The 20,035-nt window shown below is 39.2% G+C and overlaps 1 protein-coding gene across 12 annotated transcripts in view; it reads right to left on the minus strand.

Annotated features, from left to right (window-relative positions):
- Positions 1-20,035, minus strand: part of madd (MAP-kinase activating death domain) — an 88,739-nt gene that overhangs the window by 13,142 nt on the left and 55,562 nt on the right. For 5 of the 12 annotated variants that reach the window (XM_061815198.1, XM_061815195.1, XM_061815196.1 and 2 more), the window contains 14 exons: positions 18,963-19,113; positions 18,555-18,758; positions 14,058-14,161; positions 13,786-13,869; positions 13,379-13,537; positions 12,779-12,899; positions 12,541-12,603; positions 10,582-10,702; positions 10,184-10,289; positions 9,986-10,096; positions 9,812-9,919; positions 9,550-9,714; positions 9,373-9,445; positions 5,393-5,499 (listed from right to left, as the gene is read on the minus strand). In XM_061815198.1, the coding sequence (XP_061671182.1) occupies positions 5,393-5,499; positions 9,373-9,445; positions 9,550-9,714; positions 9,812-9,919; positions 9,986-10,096; positions 10,184-10,289; positions 10,582-10,702; positions 12,541-12,603; positions 12,779-12,899; positions 13,379-13,537; positions 13,786-13,869; positions 14,058-14,161; positions 18,555-18,758; positions 18,963-19,113 (1,677 nt within the window). The remainder of the gene's footprint in view (positions 1-5,392; positions 5,500-9,372; positions 9,446-9,549; positions 9,715-9,811; positions 9,920-9,985; positions 10,097-10,183; positions 10,290-10,581; positions 10,703-12,540; positions 12,604-12,778; positions 12,900-13,378; positions 13,538-13,785; positions 13,870-14,057; positions 14,162-18,554; positions 18,759-18,962; positions 19,114-20,035) is intronic. The other 7 variants (XM_061815200.1, XM_061815202.1, XM_061815207.1 and 4 more) reach the window with 4 other exon arrangements.

Genomic DNA, 20,035 nt, shown 5'->3' on the forward strand with positions numbered 1-20,035 from the left:
CGGGCATCCAACAATTATGTCATTTCCAAAATGGCTGAATAGGAAGAAGACTGGTTAAATAAACCTTCAAACAAGCATTTAACCTTAAAAAAAAAAAATGAAAATTTTAGAACGGTGGACGACTAGTAAGAACATCTGCCTAACAGTTCTGAGGATCAGGGTTCAAATCTGGCCTCGTTGTGAAGAGTGTGCATGCTTTATCCATGCCTTTGTGGGTTTTCTCCACGTACTCCAGTTTTTGCCAACTTCCCAAAAACATGCATGGTAGGTTGCTTGAAAACTAAATTCCCTGTGGGTGTGAATGTGAGTACGAATGGTTGTTTATATGTGCCCTGCGATTGGCTGGCGAGTAGTGCAGGTTGTAACCCCGCCTCTCGCGCGAAGATGATAGGGATGGGCTCCAGCACACCCGTAAACCCTTGTGAAGATATGTGGTTAAAACACACATAAAAAAAGACAAAAAAATTCAGAGGAAAAAAAAAAACAAAACAGGTGGTTAAAGTTAAATTGGGCACATTGTTTTTCAACTACGTTTCAACCTGCAGAATAAAAGTTTTAGTGTTTATGTTTTTAGGGACAGTTGTTATGATAGGCTGCGCTCATGATTGAGATTTGAGCACAATTTAAAAAAAAACAACTGTCAATAGCTGTTCATGAATGGTGACGATATGATGAGGTCCAATGAATCCTCCAAAGAAACTATTCAAAATTTACAACCTTTTTGGGGAAAACGTGTCAAAAATATCTTTAAAAAAACAAAAATAAAAAAAAAAACCCTAGTGAAAAATTGAAGCAATTTCCCACCCTTCTAATACAAGACCGCACAAGCCAGAATCTCTAATATCTCTGAAAGATTATCCTGAGCTATATTGAGGTTTGGGGTGTGTTCTGAGTGATTTCTCTCCACTGAACAGACAGCCCAACAATTCTAAACACTCAGTCTATGTAGTATTTAGAATTTGAATGCATCAATTTATCATCATCAACTGCATTAGTTTTTATTTTTCCCAGACCGAGTACAAGTACTTACATTTGACCACTTATTGAACAAAGTACTAATACTTGATAGTGCCATAATGTCTGCCAATTGTAATGATTTTTTTCACCCCCTAATCAAATGTTAACATTTGGCTTCTTGAACATGGTACAAATTTGTAGGAATAATTGTGATCATAATTATTAACATCTGCTTCCAATAAAGAAATGGTTTGCTCTACTTTAGATAACGTGGCAGCCTCCTAGCAGGAGATAGCAAGAACAAAAACATCTAATCATCAGAACTGTTAGAACTGCTGCCTGTTAAATACATGATGACCACACATGTATTCAGCAATCTTCCACACATGCACACGCACATGAACAAACGTACACCTTGTTTCAAACTGTTTTGCTTGTCGTCTCCTTTTTGTAACATCCATGTAAATAAGGGGCGTCTTAAAACTAAATAAATAGAGGTGCTGAGGAGAGGATAATCAGGGAATGCAGTGGTGAATTGTATGAGACAGTTCCTCTCCTCTCTCCTCACGAGACTTGAACTGGTGTCTTTGCTTCGTTTTTTTGTCCTGTTTAATGAATGTCTGATTGGTGAACCTGACAAAATTTCATTCAAATTCTTAGTGTAAAAACTTGTCATAACTGATATTTTAACATCCAACGTCAGATTTTTCCCACAAAGACTCAGGGCATTGAAACTATCACAACTGGACTATTCTGGTTGTCTTAGAATACACTTTTGCCCTCTTCCACACAGGCTTTATCAGTTCATGCAACAAGGACACTAGGTAGGAGAAGACGGGTTTGAAAGTCTGGTGTGGAATTGGAACTATTTATGAATCAAATTGGAGATCGACCTGCTCCACACTATAAAAACCCACATACTCTGACCAATAATTTTAAACCCACACCGCTCACTAGAAAATACATTACAGCTGCCCGGTGGGCGGTCAATGACCCTGTCGCTTTATGAAGATGCTTAAGGATAAACGCAAAAGAATTAAAAGGGGATAAAGTAGTCACTAGGCGAAAAATAAACTGCATGTTTGCATTAAGAACATGACTTACAGCACCATGAAAAAGTATTGGCTCCCTTCCTGATTTCTGCTTTTATTTTTACTACACACAAACCTTCAAATAATCAAAGCAATTCTAATATCACTCAAGACAACCCAAGAAAAAAAAAAAATGCAGTTTTGAAATGACAACTCAATTTATTAAGGCAGAAAAAAATCCTAACCTTTCTGACCCTATGTAAAAAGGTAATTGCCCCCCCCTGTTAAATCAAAAAGTCATTGTGACTAACCACAAATTTGGGAAAGGTGAGTTCAATTTCACAAGCTACACTCAAACATTATTACCACCATACTTATTGAATCAAGAAATCACTCAGACTCTGTCAGCGAACATGAAGTAGATCAACGAACAATGCATCATGCTACGATCCAAAGAAATGAGAGAAAAAAAGTGATTGAAATCCATCATTCTGGAAAAGGTTACAAAGCTATTTCCAAGGCTTCGGGGTTCCAGCGAACCTCTGTCAGTGCCATTATCCAAAATGGAGAAAACTGGGAGCAGTTGCAAATCTTCCCAACCAACTAAAATCACTCCAAGAGTACAACAATGACTCATCCTGTAGGTCACAAAAGAACCTCAAACAAAAACAAAAGACCTGCAGGCCTTGCTGACCTCAGTTAAGGTCAGTGTTCATGACTCTACAATATGAAACACAGTGGCCAAAAATGGCATCCATGGAAGAGTTCCCAGCGTTAAAAAACCCTGGCATCAGCAAAGAATACAAAGGCTTGTCTCACATTTCCCAAAAAACATCTTGATGATCTTCAAGACTTTAGCATTCTGGGAAAATGACAAGTCAAAGATTAAACTTTTTGGAAGGTGTGCGGCTCATTACATCTGGCTTTAAAATGGCAGCAGTGAAGCATGTTGGTGGCATTGTGATAGTCTGGGGCTGCTTTGCTTGCTTGGGACCAGACAACTTGCTGTTATTGATGGAACAATGAATTCTGCACTGTAGCAGAAAATCCTGAAAGAGAACGTCAGGCTGTCAGTTTGTACCCTCAAACTCAAGCCCCCTTTGATGATGCAGCAAGAGAACAATCGGAAACACACCAGCAAGTCCACCTCTGAATGGCAAAAAAAAAAAAAAAAAAAAAAGAATGAATTAAGGTTTTGGACTGGCCAAGCCAAAGTCCGGATTTAAATCCAATTGAGATGTAGTGGTGTGACCTTAAACAGGCAGTTCATGCTAGAAACCCCTCCAATATGGCAGACTTGAAACAATTCTTCCAAGAAGAGTGGGACAAAATTCCTCCAGAGGGATGTGAAAGATGCATCACCAATTATCACAAATGCTTCATTTCAGTTATTGCTGCCAAAGGTCAAGGGGGGAATTATATTTTCACATAGAGTCAGAAAGTTTTTGGGTATTTTTTTTTGTGCCATAATGAATTGAATTCTCATTTCAACACTGTATTTTGTATTTCTTTGTGTTTTTCTGAGTGAAATTGAAATTGGTTTGATGATTTGAAATATGTGATATAAAAAAAAAAAATCAGGAAGGGACAAACATTTTCATGGCAATAATTTCGCTTAAATGGAGGCCTACTGCATTACAGTGAAGGTACTCTACCTTCCAAGGTCAAAGGGTATCATTTGTTTCTACACCTCATGTAAACATTATATTAAAAAGCTACTATAATTACCTACTGATGTACAGAATACTACTACACCCATCATGTAGGAACAGCATACTGAACCAATCCACCCATTTTCCAAGCTGCTTATACTCACAAGGGTCGTTCAACCAGAAAATAGAAACCAATTGAAACTTTTTTTGAAATTTTTCATGGTGATCTGGGAAAAAAGCCATACTAAAACTTAAGAAATTACAAAACTGTGTGTGTGTGTGTAAAAAGTAAAACCGAAAACTGCTGCAAATTGGTTACGATTCATCCAGAAGGTAAGAGTAGTAAACATTGATCAAATGTACAAAAAGAAAACACAACCAAACAACACAAGTCTAGCATATCACAGTAAAACAGGTTACAGAATATTACAGTGTAATAGAGCATTGATCTATAAAGAACATAAATGTACAGTACAACTCAAGTACAACTAAATGTTTCATTATACTGTACTCCTCACTAACCTTTATTTATTTTTAAGTCTGTAATGAGCATATAAACTAAGAATATTAAAATGTTGTTAGTAGCACTTTTCCATGTGTTTCAGATCAACTTTGGACCCGTTTTTCCCTTGTGCAAACTTTTTTTTTTTTCTTTTTTTTAAAATCAGGTCCTAAATGGGTTAGATGTTTATCCATCCATCGATTATCTGAGCCGCTTATTCTCATAAGGGTCACGGGAGTGCTGGAGCCTATCTGAGCTATTGTCGGGCAGGAGGTGGGGTACACCCTGAACTTGTTGCTAGTTGCCATCGCAGGGCAGATAGAGACAGACAACAGTCTCACTCACAATCACACCTATGGCCAATTTTAGAGTCTCCAATTAATGCATGTTTTTGGGATGTGGGAGGAAACTGGAGTACCCGGAGAAAACCCACACAGGCACGGAGAGAACATGCAAACTCCACACAGGCGGGACTAGGGTTTGAACCCTGGTCCTCAGAACTGTGAGGCTAATACTCCAGCCAGTTTCATCACTGTGCTGCCTAGTTATATATTAATTTAAAATTTATATATTTGGGAAGAATGGTGGTCATAACGCCAATGTGGCAATGTGCACCAACACCAACTAAGACAGTTTTAGGAAGTTTTCTGCTTTAATTTGTCAACAGTCGGTCCAAACTCATGAAATGTGCAGATGGGAAGACAACACATGACAATGTTTGAGGGTAAGAACTTAAAATATCCAGTTGCTACTGAATAGCCAATTATTAATGAAAAGTCTTTGATCAAGGTCATCAGTCTTAATACTGATGCACAACACACACACACACACACACACATACACACGCACTTAAATTTCCTCCCACAAAGTATATGAACAGGTTTTGGCTCCCAAACGTGAAAAGAAAAATGGAGGGATGTCTTTATACATTATATTGGTTTGAAAAATGCAGGCATGCAGGCAAATACACAAACTCAAAGAATAAAGCTAAATCACATAATCCTCTAAGGAAACTATGAGAAAAGGCCAATCGAATATTTGACCAGTCTTTTCTACCTTACGACTAAATGCTAAAGTGGATAACACAAGAGGAAGACAACCACGATGTGAAAGGAAATGCAAATTGGAAAGGTGAGGAGAAAGGCATAGAGTACAATGGGATGAAAACTCTTATTACCATGAGTGAGTTTTGTTTTCATGCCCTGAAGTGAGTTTCGAAGGTTCTTTCTGCAATGGTCCTTGTTACTTACCTGACTGTGCATGAACTTTAGGTTGATTCCTTCCAATGTGACCTGCAGCAGTCCTCCCTCTCCACTTTTCATATCTTGGACAGGGAACTCTCCACCAAGCTCTGGACCTAAAGAAATAATTATAAAATTTAGTGAAAAAAAGTACAAAGATCAAGAAAGATATTGAGGCGAAGTAACATCTGATAATATTGTCCATAAGACAAAGGCAAATCTAAAGCGGGAGCATAAAAGTTATGAACAGAACTGGTGACAAAGGGAAGCCTTGGCAGAGTCCAATTCTGACCTAAAAAGACTTATTGCCAGCAATGCCGACCATACTCTGACACCGATCGTACAGGGACCGAACAGCCCATGTCGGGGTTGAACGCCGTCTCCAAGTCCACAAAACACATGTAAACTGGTTGAGCAAACTACCATGCACCTTTGAGGACCCTGCTGAGGATGAAGATCTGGTCCACTGTTCCACAGCCAGGACGAAAACCACATTTCTCCTCCTAAATCTGAGATTGGAGTTTCTGACGGACCCTACTCTCCAGCACCCCTGAATAGACTTTACCAGGGAGGGTGAGGAGTGTGATGCACCTATCGTTGGAACACACTCTCCGGTCCCCCTTCTTAAAAAGGGGGACCACCACCGCAAGTTGCCAATCCATAGGCACTGTCCTCGATGTGCATTTAATGTTGCAGAGGCGTGTAAACCACAAGAGCCCCACAACATCCAAAACCTTTAGGAACTCCAGGCAAATCTCATTCACCCCTGAAGCATTTCCACTGAGGAACTTTTTAACCACCTTGGTGACATCAGCAAGAGAGAGGAGAGGCCAGCTGAGAGACCCCAGACTTTGCTTCCTCATGGAAAGGCATGTCAGTGGAATTGAGGAAGTCTTCAAAGTATTCTCCCCACTTACTCCCAATGTCCAGAGGTGAGCAGCACCCAATCCTCACTATACACAGTGCTGATGGTGCACTGCTTCCTCCTCATGGGGGGCGGGATGGTGCAATAGAATTTTGTCATAGCTAACTGGAAGACTATCTCCATTGTCTCACCGAACTCCCCTCATGCCCGTGTTTTTGCTTCAGTTCAGTTTTTGACAACCACAAAGTTGATAATTGAACTGTGACTTAAGGTGTGGTGGCGCCAAGTGTACGTGGACACCCTTATGGTTGAACATGGTGTTCATTATGGACAATCCGTGATGAGCACAGAAGTCCCCCTAACAGAACACTGCACGGGTTCTGATTGTGGGGTCTTCCCAATCACGCCTTTTCAGGTCTCACAGTCATTGCACACGTGATCAGTGAAGTTCCCCAGCAAAACGATCAAGTCTCCAGCAGGAGCATTCTCCACCACTTCCTCTAAGGACTCCAAAAAGGATGGGTACTCTGAACTGTTGTTTGGTGCATAAGCCCAAACAACAGTCAGGACCAGTCACCCCACCTGAAAGCGGAGGGAGGCTACCCTCTCATCCACTGGGATGAACCCCAATGGAACTTCTCAACCTCACACACCAGCTTGGGCTCCTTCCATGCCAAAGATATGACATTCCATGTCCCTAGAGCTAGCTTGTATAGCATATATAACATATTGTATATGCCTTCGGCCATTGCCCAGCTCACACTGACCCTCCCCCCTCCCACAGGTGGCGAGCCCAAGGGAAGGGGGACACACGTTATCCTATATGACGGTGTCCAGACGATCCCCATGGGTGCAGGCCTGGTCAGCAAGTGCTCGCCTTCACGTCCCACCTGCAGAAGGGGGCCCTGGTGATCCACATCCAGGCAAAGGAAAAGTAGATCATTTTTTTGTACTGGTCATAGGGGTTTATGTAGCCATGGTTTGTCTGGTTCCTCACGTTGGACCTTTTTGCTGTGGGTGATCTTAACAGAGGTGTGAAGCCCCAGACAACTTAGCTCCTAGGATCATTAGGACACACAAACTGCTCAACCACGATAAGGCTCAACAAGGGGTGTTTCAAGATCACTAACAAAATTCCCTGATCTAATTTGTGCATCATCATAGAGCATAAGGAGAGATGCTGACATATTTTTCAATGTTTTTCTATACAAATAATGACTAACTGTAACTGTTAGTCGGGGTTCCCCAGTTGTGTGTACGTCAATGAAGGGAAAAAATTCTTTTGGGAAATGGGTACCATAAATGTGAAAAAAATAAGGGCTCCAACTACTTTATTTTTTTTACACTCTTTGTGCTCCTTTACGGTGTCGTGGGTCGCCTAAAGATTGCCTTAATTTTTCCAAGTAAAATTATCCTAAACGTTTTCAACTGTCTCAGCATTCAGTTTGTGATACAGCTGCGGCCTCAAACTCAGCGGCAGTGCTCTCATTTTATGTACCTTTTCTGAATAGACAGGGGTTGTCAAAACTTTTGGCAGAATCTGTATTTCAAAGAATACACAAAAATGGCCAGAAACAGCCATATCCTCAATGTTAACAGAGAATCTCAACATCTTAATGCTATGTGCCCAACGGATGTGAAAGATCGGTTCAGTTCACATCCTTCGCTCAAGTTTGCTTGCAGAACACATTTGGACATATTGAAAGTACATCTGGCTCATTAGTGCTGTAAGTTAGGCAAAAGGCAGCTCTTCCCCTCATTGAGATGCCAACAGAATTACTTCTTAGAGAAGTTCACCTGTCCCAGCTTTGAGCATTCAGGTGAAGGAGACGAATTTGCGAATGATCACGTCATCCGAGCCGCAACATTCACATAACATTGGCTCGCATCTAACCGCACGAACTGCATTGACTTTCTATGTGATCAAAACGCATGGGTACCTAACAGAGATGACCACGTCCAAGATGTGACTTGCAGTCTAGGTTGGATTCTTATATTGAGAAAGGACAAATGTGTATTGTATAGCAGATTATTCTTCAGATTTTGTTTCCATGTCAACGTGACTAGTTCTAAGATGTGACCTTGCATTTGGGTTGGACTCTTAATATCTGGGAGGTCAAATCTGTCTACAATGGCAGAAAATTCTTCAGATTTGTAATTTTTTTTCAGTGTAGCAGGCTGTTTTTCACAGTGTAGGAATGCACATTTTGTTCTGTATCTTGATTCGCTAAGGGAAAACCACGTGTACTGCATCCCGATTGGCTAAGCGACTGTAGACCATTGTCCACTGCACTAAGTACTGGAACACCGGCGTTTAAGGTTTACTCCGCATTGTGCCACGGAGCAGTCCTGGTACTTAGGGCGAAAGATCACAGCAAAAAATAGAGGGTGCGTTCAGGGGCTCAGTAATTAGAAAAAAAGAAAACTTATACAAAGGTAAAAGTGAAGATTAAGCAAGCAGAGTTAGTGAACGGGCAGGGACCCTTCGTTTGAATGTCCAATCGTGGCAAAAAAATAAAATAAAAATTAAGACCTTGGGGCTGAATTGGATCTGAATCAGCCGGTTGCGGAATGTGACACGACAAAACCCAGAGAACAGATTAGCAGGTTTCCTGTGAAGATTAGCAGGATTCCATAATAACTAGCAAAACCACAGGTTGATGAAATGATAGTTTGAAGCCTAACTTGTTGAAAGGTTCTCTTTACGGCTGGCATCTTCAGATTAAAGTTACATTTAGTTACATACACGCATTAACACTTTTTTTTTTTTTTAAATAGCATGTGATGCATGTAATCATCAATGCCTAAACAGTCATCTTTGGCGGCTCTGTGGTAACATCTTGTCTTGCGGAGAAAAAAAAAAAATTAAAGTTCCTCCTGGTGCTTTGTCAGTCTTCACTGCCATTTGTTTTGTCAGTCTTCATTGCCATTCACCTAAACCACAAGGAAGTGCTTTGACCTTTTTTGGTGAATGCGGAAGTAGATTGTGTGCAAACGGGATTGCCTTATTGGAATGGTTAGTTGGAGCTTTTTACAAAAACTAGGATAAACAATACTTTTCTGTATTTGAGTTAAATATGATACTACACAAATAGAGTTTTTACTTCTGTTACAATTCTTATACCTGGTTTGGAGCTTTGCTGTCTGGCTGCCGCTCTTTCCATACTATCTTTAACACAGTAGTAGAGTTCACGACACTAGAAAGCAGAGGGGGACATAATTTAAAAAAAAAAAAAAAGAAAAAGAATGGAAAACTGTAATACTCTCCTTAAGTTGAGGGAAAAAGAGACGAACTTTACACCTTTTTGGTATAGAACTTATTGAGTTGTGTCTCTTGCCCGTTACGTCTCCAGAGACATAAAACCTTGGTCTTGGGGCAGTAAGTCATGTTAATGAGCTTCTCGTACCACCAGCGCTCGTAGACTGTGCCAATGTTGCTGCGAAGGACTATGCAGTCATCACATACCTGAGACATCAATGAGCAAAATGTAACATAAAACTTTTAATAACAGGACCAAAGATCAATTTGTAATGTTAAATCACATAATAAAGACTATGCAAACCTCCATGAAAAAAATTTCCCCATTGGTATCAGTGCCAGCATGTACAACAAATGTTTGCTTCTTGATGTGACGGCTTCCACAAGGCCTGATAGACAACTCACGGCCATTCTAAAAGTACAGCACAAATAAGTGATGAAAGACTGTGAACAGATATCGAAAGAGAAAAATACTGACCATTTGCGTCAATTTGTCCAGCAACTCATTGATCTCTTGGCTGTAGGTAAGGCCAATGTGGGACTTGCCCATCAAGCGCCTCACTTTCTTCCTAATGTCATTTTTGTTCACCTAGAAAAGCATTCCGGCAAATATTTACTATCTCAAGGTATCAATGAATCTCTTAAATGCATTGATGATTGAAATAAAATATCTTACTTTCAGCATGAGCATGTATGCAATCATGTTATGTAACAGGGTAGCTAGGAGTTTGTCCTCATCGTCCTCCAGACGCTTGCGATCATGTTCTCCCAATGACAAGTATCTGTTGAAGATAGAACAGGAACATGTTTTGGGTATAACTGTGGAATGTTGATACTTTTGGTTGACTGGGTTTAAGCAAAAATTCTACTCAGAACTAAAATAGAACTCATTGGAGTGCAGTCCTCTGCAAAGGCTCAATTGTTAAAATTCTTTCTGGGTTCTTTTGGAAGTCAATTCTTGGAAACATGCTAACTCGCTAACTAATCAAATAATGAGCAAGAAATCTCACACCCCACAATGCTAAATAATTATACAAATAATTTGAGAATTAAAAAAAATCAAACTTTGCAAACCTTTCAATCATTTCTTGAGGCCCCTGATCCAATCCCATTCCCTCACGCTCTAACATGACAGCATCCAAATAGGCATCCTCCCAGAATTGCACCTGGTCCCACAGAGTGGAGCGTTCCTTACCTGAAAACGTCACACCTTTCAAAATGTGCAATGTTCCATAATGACACATTTTACAGGACAGTCTTCAAGGGATGATCACTAAAGTCAACTTCAGACAACTCATCATATGTGACATCATATCATGTCGGCTGTCCTTGCAGCTTTGTAGAGCCCAATAAAAAGCGCGTCAACGCATCAATGGATTGTGAATTCTGCCCATCCCTTAGGCTTTTTGCAAAGAATGGAACACAGTCATAAAAAAGGAGGATCACTAAATTACTATGATGTTAAAATCACATTACCAGCATAATCAGAATCAGCCTTATTGGCCAAGTGTGTAACAACACATTAGGAATTTGTTTCTGGTAGTCGGTAAGAATCCAAGATTGCCACTGGCTGTGTGGATGACTGAGCATAAGTGTTTACTCATTGTGCTGGTATGGGTTTTATTCAAGAAGGTTTTTACTTCCTGTTCTTGTTACATAGCTGTAGATTATGGCTGCTATTCGAGCAGGTTCTTGTGAATCATTTTATTTGGAAGCTTTGTGACCGGCGTTGTGCATTTAAGTCCATCTGTTTCCAATGTTTGGCAAGATGCAGCACTGAATAGGCTGCTAGTAAGGGTGCACGATAATTAAAAAATGACATTGTGATTTTCTTTAATCCTGCGATATATATTGCAATGTTAAAAACAATACAGGATAACATGAAAACCAGCACATTTCTCTTTCTATGTTCAGTAGAGCACAAAAGTATATAGAATAATTTTTAGGAAATCTACCTGTACATAAAAGCACTGTAGTAAGGTGCAATGATTCAGCCACAAATTACAGCATTATGACCGATTGTTTGAAGCCGAACTTTTAAAATGTTGTTTTCTTTACAAAAAAGTTTTCCTACAAAACTTAAAGTCCACCTTAAGTCACCAAAAAAGGTCTAATTTTTTTTACATCAGACAATCGACAATCATCGAGTATCTGAAATCAAAAGAGTAAAATATTGAAAAGTCATGGGCATACTGTAGTTTCATGGGCATTAGGTACTGTACTATACTAATTATTATACATAAGAAAGCGGCAATTGCACTAAATGGCCACTGCATGGATGAAGGGCACTTGGTGTAATATCCAGTAGCAGAGGAGAGATCTCGTGCTAGAGGCACAACCGTCAAGTCAACAGTCTTCATGGTTTTGAAGCCTACTAAGCCAGATTGAGACCATTTAAAGGCTGAGGAAAAGCTCTGCAGGACTTTTCTGTTAAATTGCTAAGAATATTGGGACAAAGGGACCCCACAATTGTTGAACAGTGCTGAAGTAGGTTGCAAAAGTACAAATACAAATTAATTTGGACTTTTTGTTACTGTTTTTGCTTTAACAGGCTGATGTTGATTAATACTGACTGGTTAAAGTTTTGCTTATACCTATACAGTTAATAATGCTTAAATAATGACTAAATCAAACTTGGACCAGCTTTATAGAACAGACAGTGACTAAGGTTTATGAAGAAGTGATTTATGATTATGACGATTAATATTACTTATCATTTCATAATCATTTCCTAGTTATTAGTTGTAAGCATCAGTCATTGAAAGGTAAATGGGTAATAAAATAAGAGAAAAATAATGGATTAGTAAAAGCTGAAGTACAAGAATTAAATGTGAGTTTTACAAAGTGAGAAGACAATCATACTTTCTGTTCTAAAGGTCAACATTGAAAACAACATACGACTTTGGTTTCGAGGTAACTGATGGAGTGGAGAAACCCACCTCACCCCATTTATCGAATTAAGTACTAGACTTGGTGAACAACATTTGCACCCCACACAAAGGAAAAAGGGCCAAAGCAAGAGATTAGCCCTACTTAGCGAAAAGGTTTCCATGGCAGCATCCTCTAGTTGATCCCAAACGGAGCTCTTATCTCGGCCTGGAAGATTTTCCCAGGAGGGAAAAGAAGCGGGAGGAAAGAGAAGCAGAGGGGGTTAGGCCATAATTACGAAGCGTTAATGCCAAAAGAGGAGTAGACTAAGCACCGAAAACACAAACACCACTGATGAAGAAACCAAATTGACAAAAGTGAGTCCAACACAAACTGAACATACCTAGTAGGCCTTCACAAAGATAGATTCTCATACTGATGTCCTCCATTGGCTGAGTGGGGACCCCCTTTACCATTGCAGTTGCATGTTCTTTTGCACCAGGTTTCACTGTGTGAGTCTTTCCCTGAAGCCAGGCAAACACAACGAAAAATGTTACATTATCTTCCGCATGATGCATAATCAAAATTATGTTTTCATTTTTTTTAAGTAGGATTATTCTAGTTTTTTTTTTTAATTACATGAGATGCAAGTTCCCAGATGCAAATGTTTCTGAATTAAACTAGACTTTATGATAGCATAAAATGTGTCGAATACTGTGGTGAATTTAGGTTTCTGAACATGCTTCAGATAACTACACTGCTTTCCTGACTATTGAACTCCTATATCCTCCCAGATTTCAAATGTTTGACAATTTCTAATTACATGTATTTAAAAAAAAAGTGTAACCTCATGTTTTGTTATTGATGTTTTCTGGGATCATTTCTTTCATTACTTGAAATCTTGGCTTTATACCAACCTTGGCTTAAAATTGGCACATACATATAAATAAAAAAAGTCATTATTACATAAAAATGAGTCTTGTGGAATAATTCCTGAACTCACAAAAACTGAGCTGGTCGCAGGATTTGTTTCAATCTCACTGTCAGAGAGGGTCCCTCTGGACTGGGCTAAATGTAAAGCACTTCTCCCACCCAGGCCATCTCCCAGTGTGCTGCTCAGGTCACTGTCAGCACCCATGGTCTCTCCAGAGCTATTGCTTATCTAAAAGGGTGCAAAATATAAATAAATTTAAAAAAATTTACTTGCCGGCTTTTGATGTTAAATTCTTCAGTTGATCAGTTTTGCTTTAGCACCTTTAAATGTTGCTCTTTATATTACACAATTGTTAAAACAGATTTATTTTTTTTTTAATAGCCACTGAAAAGGCGTCCCTGTCATCTAAAATGTCACATGAATGTAGCTTGATAAAACAATAGTAAAAAGCACTATTTGAGTTGGTCCTGCCCTACCACTGTGCTCGCCTCTGAGTCCTGGCTGGTACTTCTTGTTAAAATGGGAGGTTCGGAACTGGTTACAGATTCTGTGTCACTTTTCTATAAGAAAAAGGAGAGAACACAAGATTAAATAAAATCAGGAGTCATTAGATCAGTGACAAGCAGTACACAGTGTTGTTTCCTGACAGACATGTACTGCTGTCAGGAAGCTGTTGCTTTCATTTACCATTTTTGACCAATACAGATTCTATTTGATAAAGTTTATGTCCATTAACACATCCATTAACCTGGGATCCGGAGGTGACACTGAGACCACTGTCAGCACTCATCTGAGATTTCTTCTCCTCTGCATCAGTCACCTGGGAGCGCTGCTGCTTTGCTCCTTCAACTCCTGAGAACAAATGCAACTGTCAGACCATAATTAGTATTTTTATAGCCGTCTTACCTTTCTGCGAGTCACTTGATTTAAAGCCAGCACCGCACATCAACAACATCAGCAAAATATGCAAAGTCTTCATTTTATTTATGCAACTTTTGCCACAATAGTATGTAAACTGCTTCTAGCCATAGCATACATATGACCATTATTCATGGCATAAAAAACTTCAAATTTTTTGTCTCTGTAGGGTTTCAAAAAGTACAACTCCAGGAACGGTTTTACTTAAATTCATCAGAAACAATGTCATGGCAGTGTTGGGATTTCAAGCATCTTTAAAGAAAAAAATAAGTATAAATCAGATCTTTACTTCAGAAATCTAGGTAGGCATGATTTGGGATTTTTTTTACCATCAAAACCTGTTCTAAAATTTCACATCTGTTGATGTTATATGTTGTTGTTCTAAATCAGTGCAGGATTAGGGAGCGAGATTTTCAAGATGGTGATAATGTAAAAAAAAAAAAAATCAAAAACTTAATAAAAGGAACAATTTGAGATGAGTGAAAAATAAAATGCTTATTCAATACAAAAAAAAAACAAGGAAGTGACTTCTATACCACCATGACATAATTTCAAAATTCATGTGCTTACACAAATTGCCATTTTGTTCTTAAAATGAAAAAAAGAAAATTCATGATTTTATTGAAACCCCCCCAATTGTGGCATTGTGGATTTATGTAAATGGTGAATGTACATACACTGAGAAAGATTCATTCAAGTGTAAATTAAACTTCGGGAGGACCAGACAGTGAAGCAACAAGGGAGCAAGCCCAAAGTGCAGTAATATTGTGAAAAACAATCACAAATGAAAACAGAACTGCAAAGAGCGTGTAGCAGTGGAAAACTCCATCACAGACCACGCAACATTAACTCTTCATCAGTGCTGCCGATGTGGCTCAAAAACACAGACACAGGCAGTTAGGCATGCCGACAAACTGAGAAACAAGTGTAATTGATCCGTCACCTTTGATGGATTATGACACATTGAGTTATTTTGTAATATGAAACATTTAGAAACAGCTTTAACAAGATCTAAAACTAACTAAATAAAAACAACTTTAAAGAGCCAAAAAGAAGGAAGGGGAAAGCCTGTGCTAATTCATAATTTTGATTATTGAATTATTTTGATGTGAAGTCTTACAATACCTTATACAGTGGTGTGAAAAGGTCTTTTTGCCCTTCCTGATGCTTTTCTTCTGCATGTTTGTCACACTTAAATGTTTTCCATCATTAAACAAAGACAGGACCAGTAAACACAACATTTAGTTTTAAATAAGTTGATTATTATTAAGGGAGACAAGAATTGCCATCCACCATTAAACAATAACTGTGGTTAATCATAGCTGATTTCACCAACTACAGACAGGCATGACACTGCCACAACTCAGCTCAATTAAGAAATCAATTAACTAGGTCCTGCCTGACAAACTGAAGTAGACCAAAAGATCCCCAAAAGCTAGACATCATTCCGAGAGCTCAAGAAACTCAGGAAACATGAGAAAAAATTTAATTGAGACCTATCAGTGTGGAAAAGGTTTTATAAAGCCATTTCTAAAGCTTTGGGACTCCAGTGGACCACAGTGACAGCCATTATCCACAAATGGCAAAGACATCGTGAACCTTCCCAGGAATGGCTCCCAACCAAAATTACCCCAAGAGTGCAGTGACTACTCATCCAAGAGGTTAAAAAAGACCCCACAACAACATCCAAAAAACTGCAGGCCTCACTTGCTTAAGTTAAGGTCAGTGTTCATGACTTCACCATAAAAAAAGAGATTGGGCAAAAATGGCCATTTGGCCATGCTGCTGAGTAAATAGAACATTAAGGCTCATCACAGTTTTGCCAGAAAACATTTTGATGATTCCCAAGACCTTTGGGAAAATACTCTGCAGTCTGGTGAGACAAAAGTTTAACTTTTTGGAAAGTGCGTGTCCCCTTACATCTGTTGTAAATATAACACTGCAAGAACATCGTAGCAAAAGTAAAATATGGTGGTTGTTGTGTGATGGTCTGAGGCTGTTTTGCTACTTCAGGACCTGGAAGACCTGCTGTGATAAGCATTCCGCTGTCTATCCAAAAATCCTGAAGGAGAATGGCTCGCTGTTTGTAACCTCAAACAAACAAAGCCTCTGCAGTATGACAATGATCCAGAACACAACAGCAAGTCTTCCTCTAAATGGCTGAAGAAAAACTCAAGATTTTAGAGTGGCCAGGTCAAGGTCTTGACCTGAAATTTATTGTGATACTGTGGTATCATGCCCTTTAGAAAAGGTGGTTCATGCATAAAAACCCTCCAATGTGGCTGAATTACAAAAATTCTTCAAAAGATGAGTGGGCCAAAATTCCTCCACAGCACTGGAAAGAGACTCATTGCCAGTTATCAAAAAGACTTCATTGCAGTTGTTGCTGCTAAGGATTGGCCCAACCAGTTAAGAGGTTTAGAGGGCAATCACATTTCTACAAATGGCTGTGTAGGTTTGGATGTTTTTTCTCCATTAATAATAAAAATATTTTTAAAAACTGCATTTTGTGATTACTTGTGTTGTCTTTGACTAATATTTTGATTTGTTTAGTGATGGGAAACATTTAAGTGGGACAAAAATGCAAAAATATAAAAAAGTAAAAATCAGGAAGGGGTTTGGGAAAAAAAAAAAAAAAAAAAAAAAAAAAAAATCACACTACTGTAGTTGCTTAGACTTGGAAAGTATAGCATACAATTTGCCATTATTGGGAAAAAAATTAATGAAATTTATCGTTTATTGGTCAGACCACCAAAGTGATTTATGAAGTTTAAATTGCAGAAGAAAATGACTCAAATTGGTCGATATAATGTACTGCATATAAAATCTTAAGCTATCTAAGAGTCAACATTATATCAGATTGTCACACTAATGCCTAAACATCAAGTTTTCAGACCATCACACTAATCCCTATCCATCAAGGTTTGAGTCCCTTCTGTATGCCAAGGTAAAAACAGTTGACTATAAAAAGACAGAGAGGGGTGGAAATGGTCAACAACTTAATACCCCAATCTTTCTTTGATGTGTGAAGTTTCTTACTCTGTGGTTTTTCCATAGATTTTTGCTTATCCTGGTGCTTGCTCCACAATTCTACCCAAGATGCATTGCAAGCAAGGAGAGAAAGACAGATAGTCAGAGAGCAGGTTGAAAAAGTATGCATGACGGATGAGCATTGAAACCAAAAAAAAAAAATAAACAAACCTAAAAAAAAAAAAAAGTCACAACTGTATGTCGCCAGTAGAATGTTTTGTACTATGTGCATGTAGCTGCATAACAACCTGAAAGAGACGTGGCTTTTCAAGTTGTGTCCAATATGTGAGAGCAACAATGGTACGATGAACGTTACAACACACGAAGCACCTGGAGAGCCATACCAATGTCAGAATGCGCTCTGACTTCGACCACAGAACTCCCTTCATAAATTGAAGTGGTTTGGCTTTCCAGTGAATACATTCAGCTAACTGGACATGAGCATGGAATGTGGTTGATGGGCTGACAAACCACCAAATGAAATGGGAGCAGTTGCAAAAGCTGGGGTGCACATCTCACAGCATTCTGTAGAATTGAAGGTGCAATTTAGAACAGGAAGAGAAGGGTTGCAAGGTTGAAAGGTGTCAAGAAGGTTGACTGAAAGTGTCCCTGGTATACAGACCCAGAAAAATTATCCACACAAATCTAATAAAAACCAATTACTGTACTTGGTGCTTTGGCAATTAGATAGCCCAAATACTTCTATTTTGGTCTTAACTGGGACTGTTTCCTGGGAGTTATGTTTCCACAATCCATGCTGAGCGCAAAAGGAACTGCCATTTTCTACGTGTTGAAGGAACCTGCAGTAAAGGCACAAGGGAGTGGCAATTTTTCCAGTTATGTCGACATGACAGGTTTACCTTGGCCGCTACTGCAGATTTAAGTATCAAAAAACAAAAAATAAACATGCATTCCAAGGTGCTGAGAGCCAGACAAGGGACCTCTAGAGAGGAGGCAGACAGGGACAAATGTTTTAAGGCGAGAAACGCAATCCTTGCAGGGACACAGGGCTGTACAGCACAGTATTCCAAACATGATTTTGTTTCAATATTGAAAATAACTGTTATGTTGACATATACATGTAAAATTTCCAAAAAGACTAGTGAATTAATGTTAGCTCTCCAGATTCTTAGAATGCCAATTCAGAAATAATGCATGGAATATTGTAACTCCTACATTGTCATGGAAGTAACTGTTGGGAATGGTTGGAGAAGGAATAGGAACTGGTTCTGGGGTTGATGAGCTTTGTAGGGAATCTCACAGTGCACATGCAACCAGGCTGGAGTGGTGTACACACCAATCGAGGCAATAAAGTTCTCTTCATTCAGGCTCCGGGTGTCAAAATGGCGGGCTCCTCTACCAGTGGTGTGATGTGGTAGCTGCAGATGAGGAATGGTCAGAAGACCTTGTGGTCGAGCTGCCTCCATACGAGCAGAAGGGCTCTCTTTACTTCCCGGGCTGCCAGCACTGTCTGTCGGGCTTCGCTTGCGCTTTTCAGGGTCTAACAAGTTCCCAAAATTAAAGGGGCCACAGACGAAGTTCGCCAAAATTAGAGGAACATTTTGTTAGATTAATTAAATGAAAGAGTGTGATACAAAATGTCGGAAAAAACTTTGGCCAGTGTTAGAGAGAGAAGCTTTCAAGATGAGTGATCATCAATTGTATTAAATATCTAAAAACTACAAAGCTTATCTGTGCAACTAACCTTTAGTTTGATAATGTGTACGTGCTATCTCCAGTAAACTGAAGACACTCGCCATTCCTCCGAGGCCCGCATTAGTGTATGAATGCTCCAAACTGGATACTGTACACTTCAATATGTCCAGCATGCCCTTGTACACTTTCCGGCTGACCTCCTGAAAACAAAGACAATTCCTTTAAATTCAGAATAACACAAAGACATTGAAGAGCGTTACAAATCCTTTCTAAGTGTGCAAAGCTGCTTAGCCATTAATGTTGGTTTTCAGTTAGAAAAAAGAAAAAACCCCATCAAATAACTGGGGTAATAATTATAATAATAATTAGTATACAGTAAATATTTTACTTTATAATCTGTTAATTTACTGGTTATTATATTATTATTATAAATCAATTCAATTTATTGGTACTGTTTCTAATTTGACTGAAAATTTAAAAAAAATTGGCAATTTAAAGCCCCACTGACATCCTATATACATTGAAAAATAGATATTGTAATGAAAAATACATAACATTATTCACTTCAATGTCTATACGAAAAAATAAATATGGGCGAAGAACGTGTCATCCATGGGCAAAGTTGTGAAAGTCTCATTCGACATCCAAGTGGTAGCCATATTGCCTCCAACGTCATCAGCAGACCTCATACTGGGACATTAGCTATTGAAAACACATAGTGGCACCTGCTATGGGACACGGAAGCTCTTTTCGAAGAAGAGAACATCTCACAATCGAGTGAAGTGACCGGCGCAATATTAACCTATCGTTTCGAGCCATATTTCGATGATATGCGGATCACTTCTGACTTAACAAGAGACTCCCTGACAGAATGTATGACAGTATGTAGCGTACTCATACAAACAGGCGGAACTTGTCCTGTCGGAAAGGGGGCGTGGCAATGACGACGAACAATAATCCCACTCTATGGACTGCGGAAATTTGTTTAATGGATTTCTGAGGAGTTGGTTTAGATGTAGAGAATACACAGTAGGGGTGGGCAGACTTTTTTTGACGCCAAGATCAACTTTTCAAGCAGCCACCCTCTCGCGATCGACTGGCAGCGGGCGGGGTACGGTGCAT

Source organism: Syngnathoides biaculeatus, chromosome 3 (genome assembly GCF_019802595.1).
Source record: "Syngnathoides biaculeatus isolate LvHL_M chromosome 3, ASM1980259v1, whole genome shotgun sequence".
NCBI classification, from domain to species: Eukaryota; Metazoa; Chordata; class Actinopteri; order Syngnathiformes; family Syngnathidae; genus Syngnathoides; species Syngnathoides biaculeatus.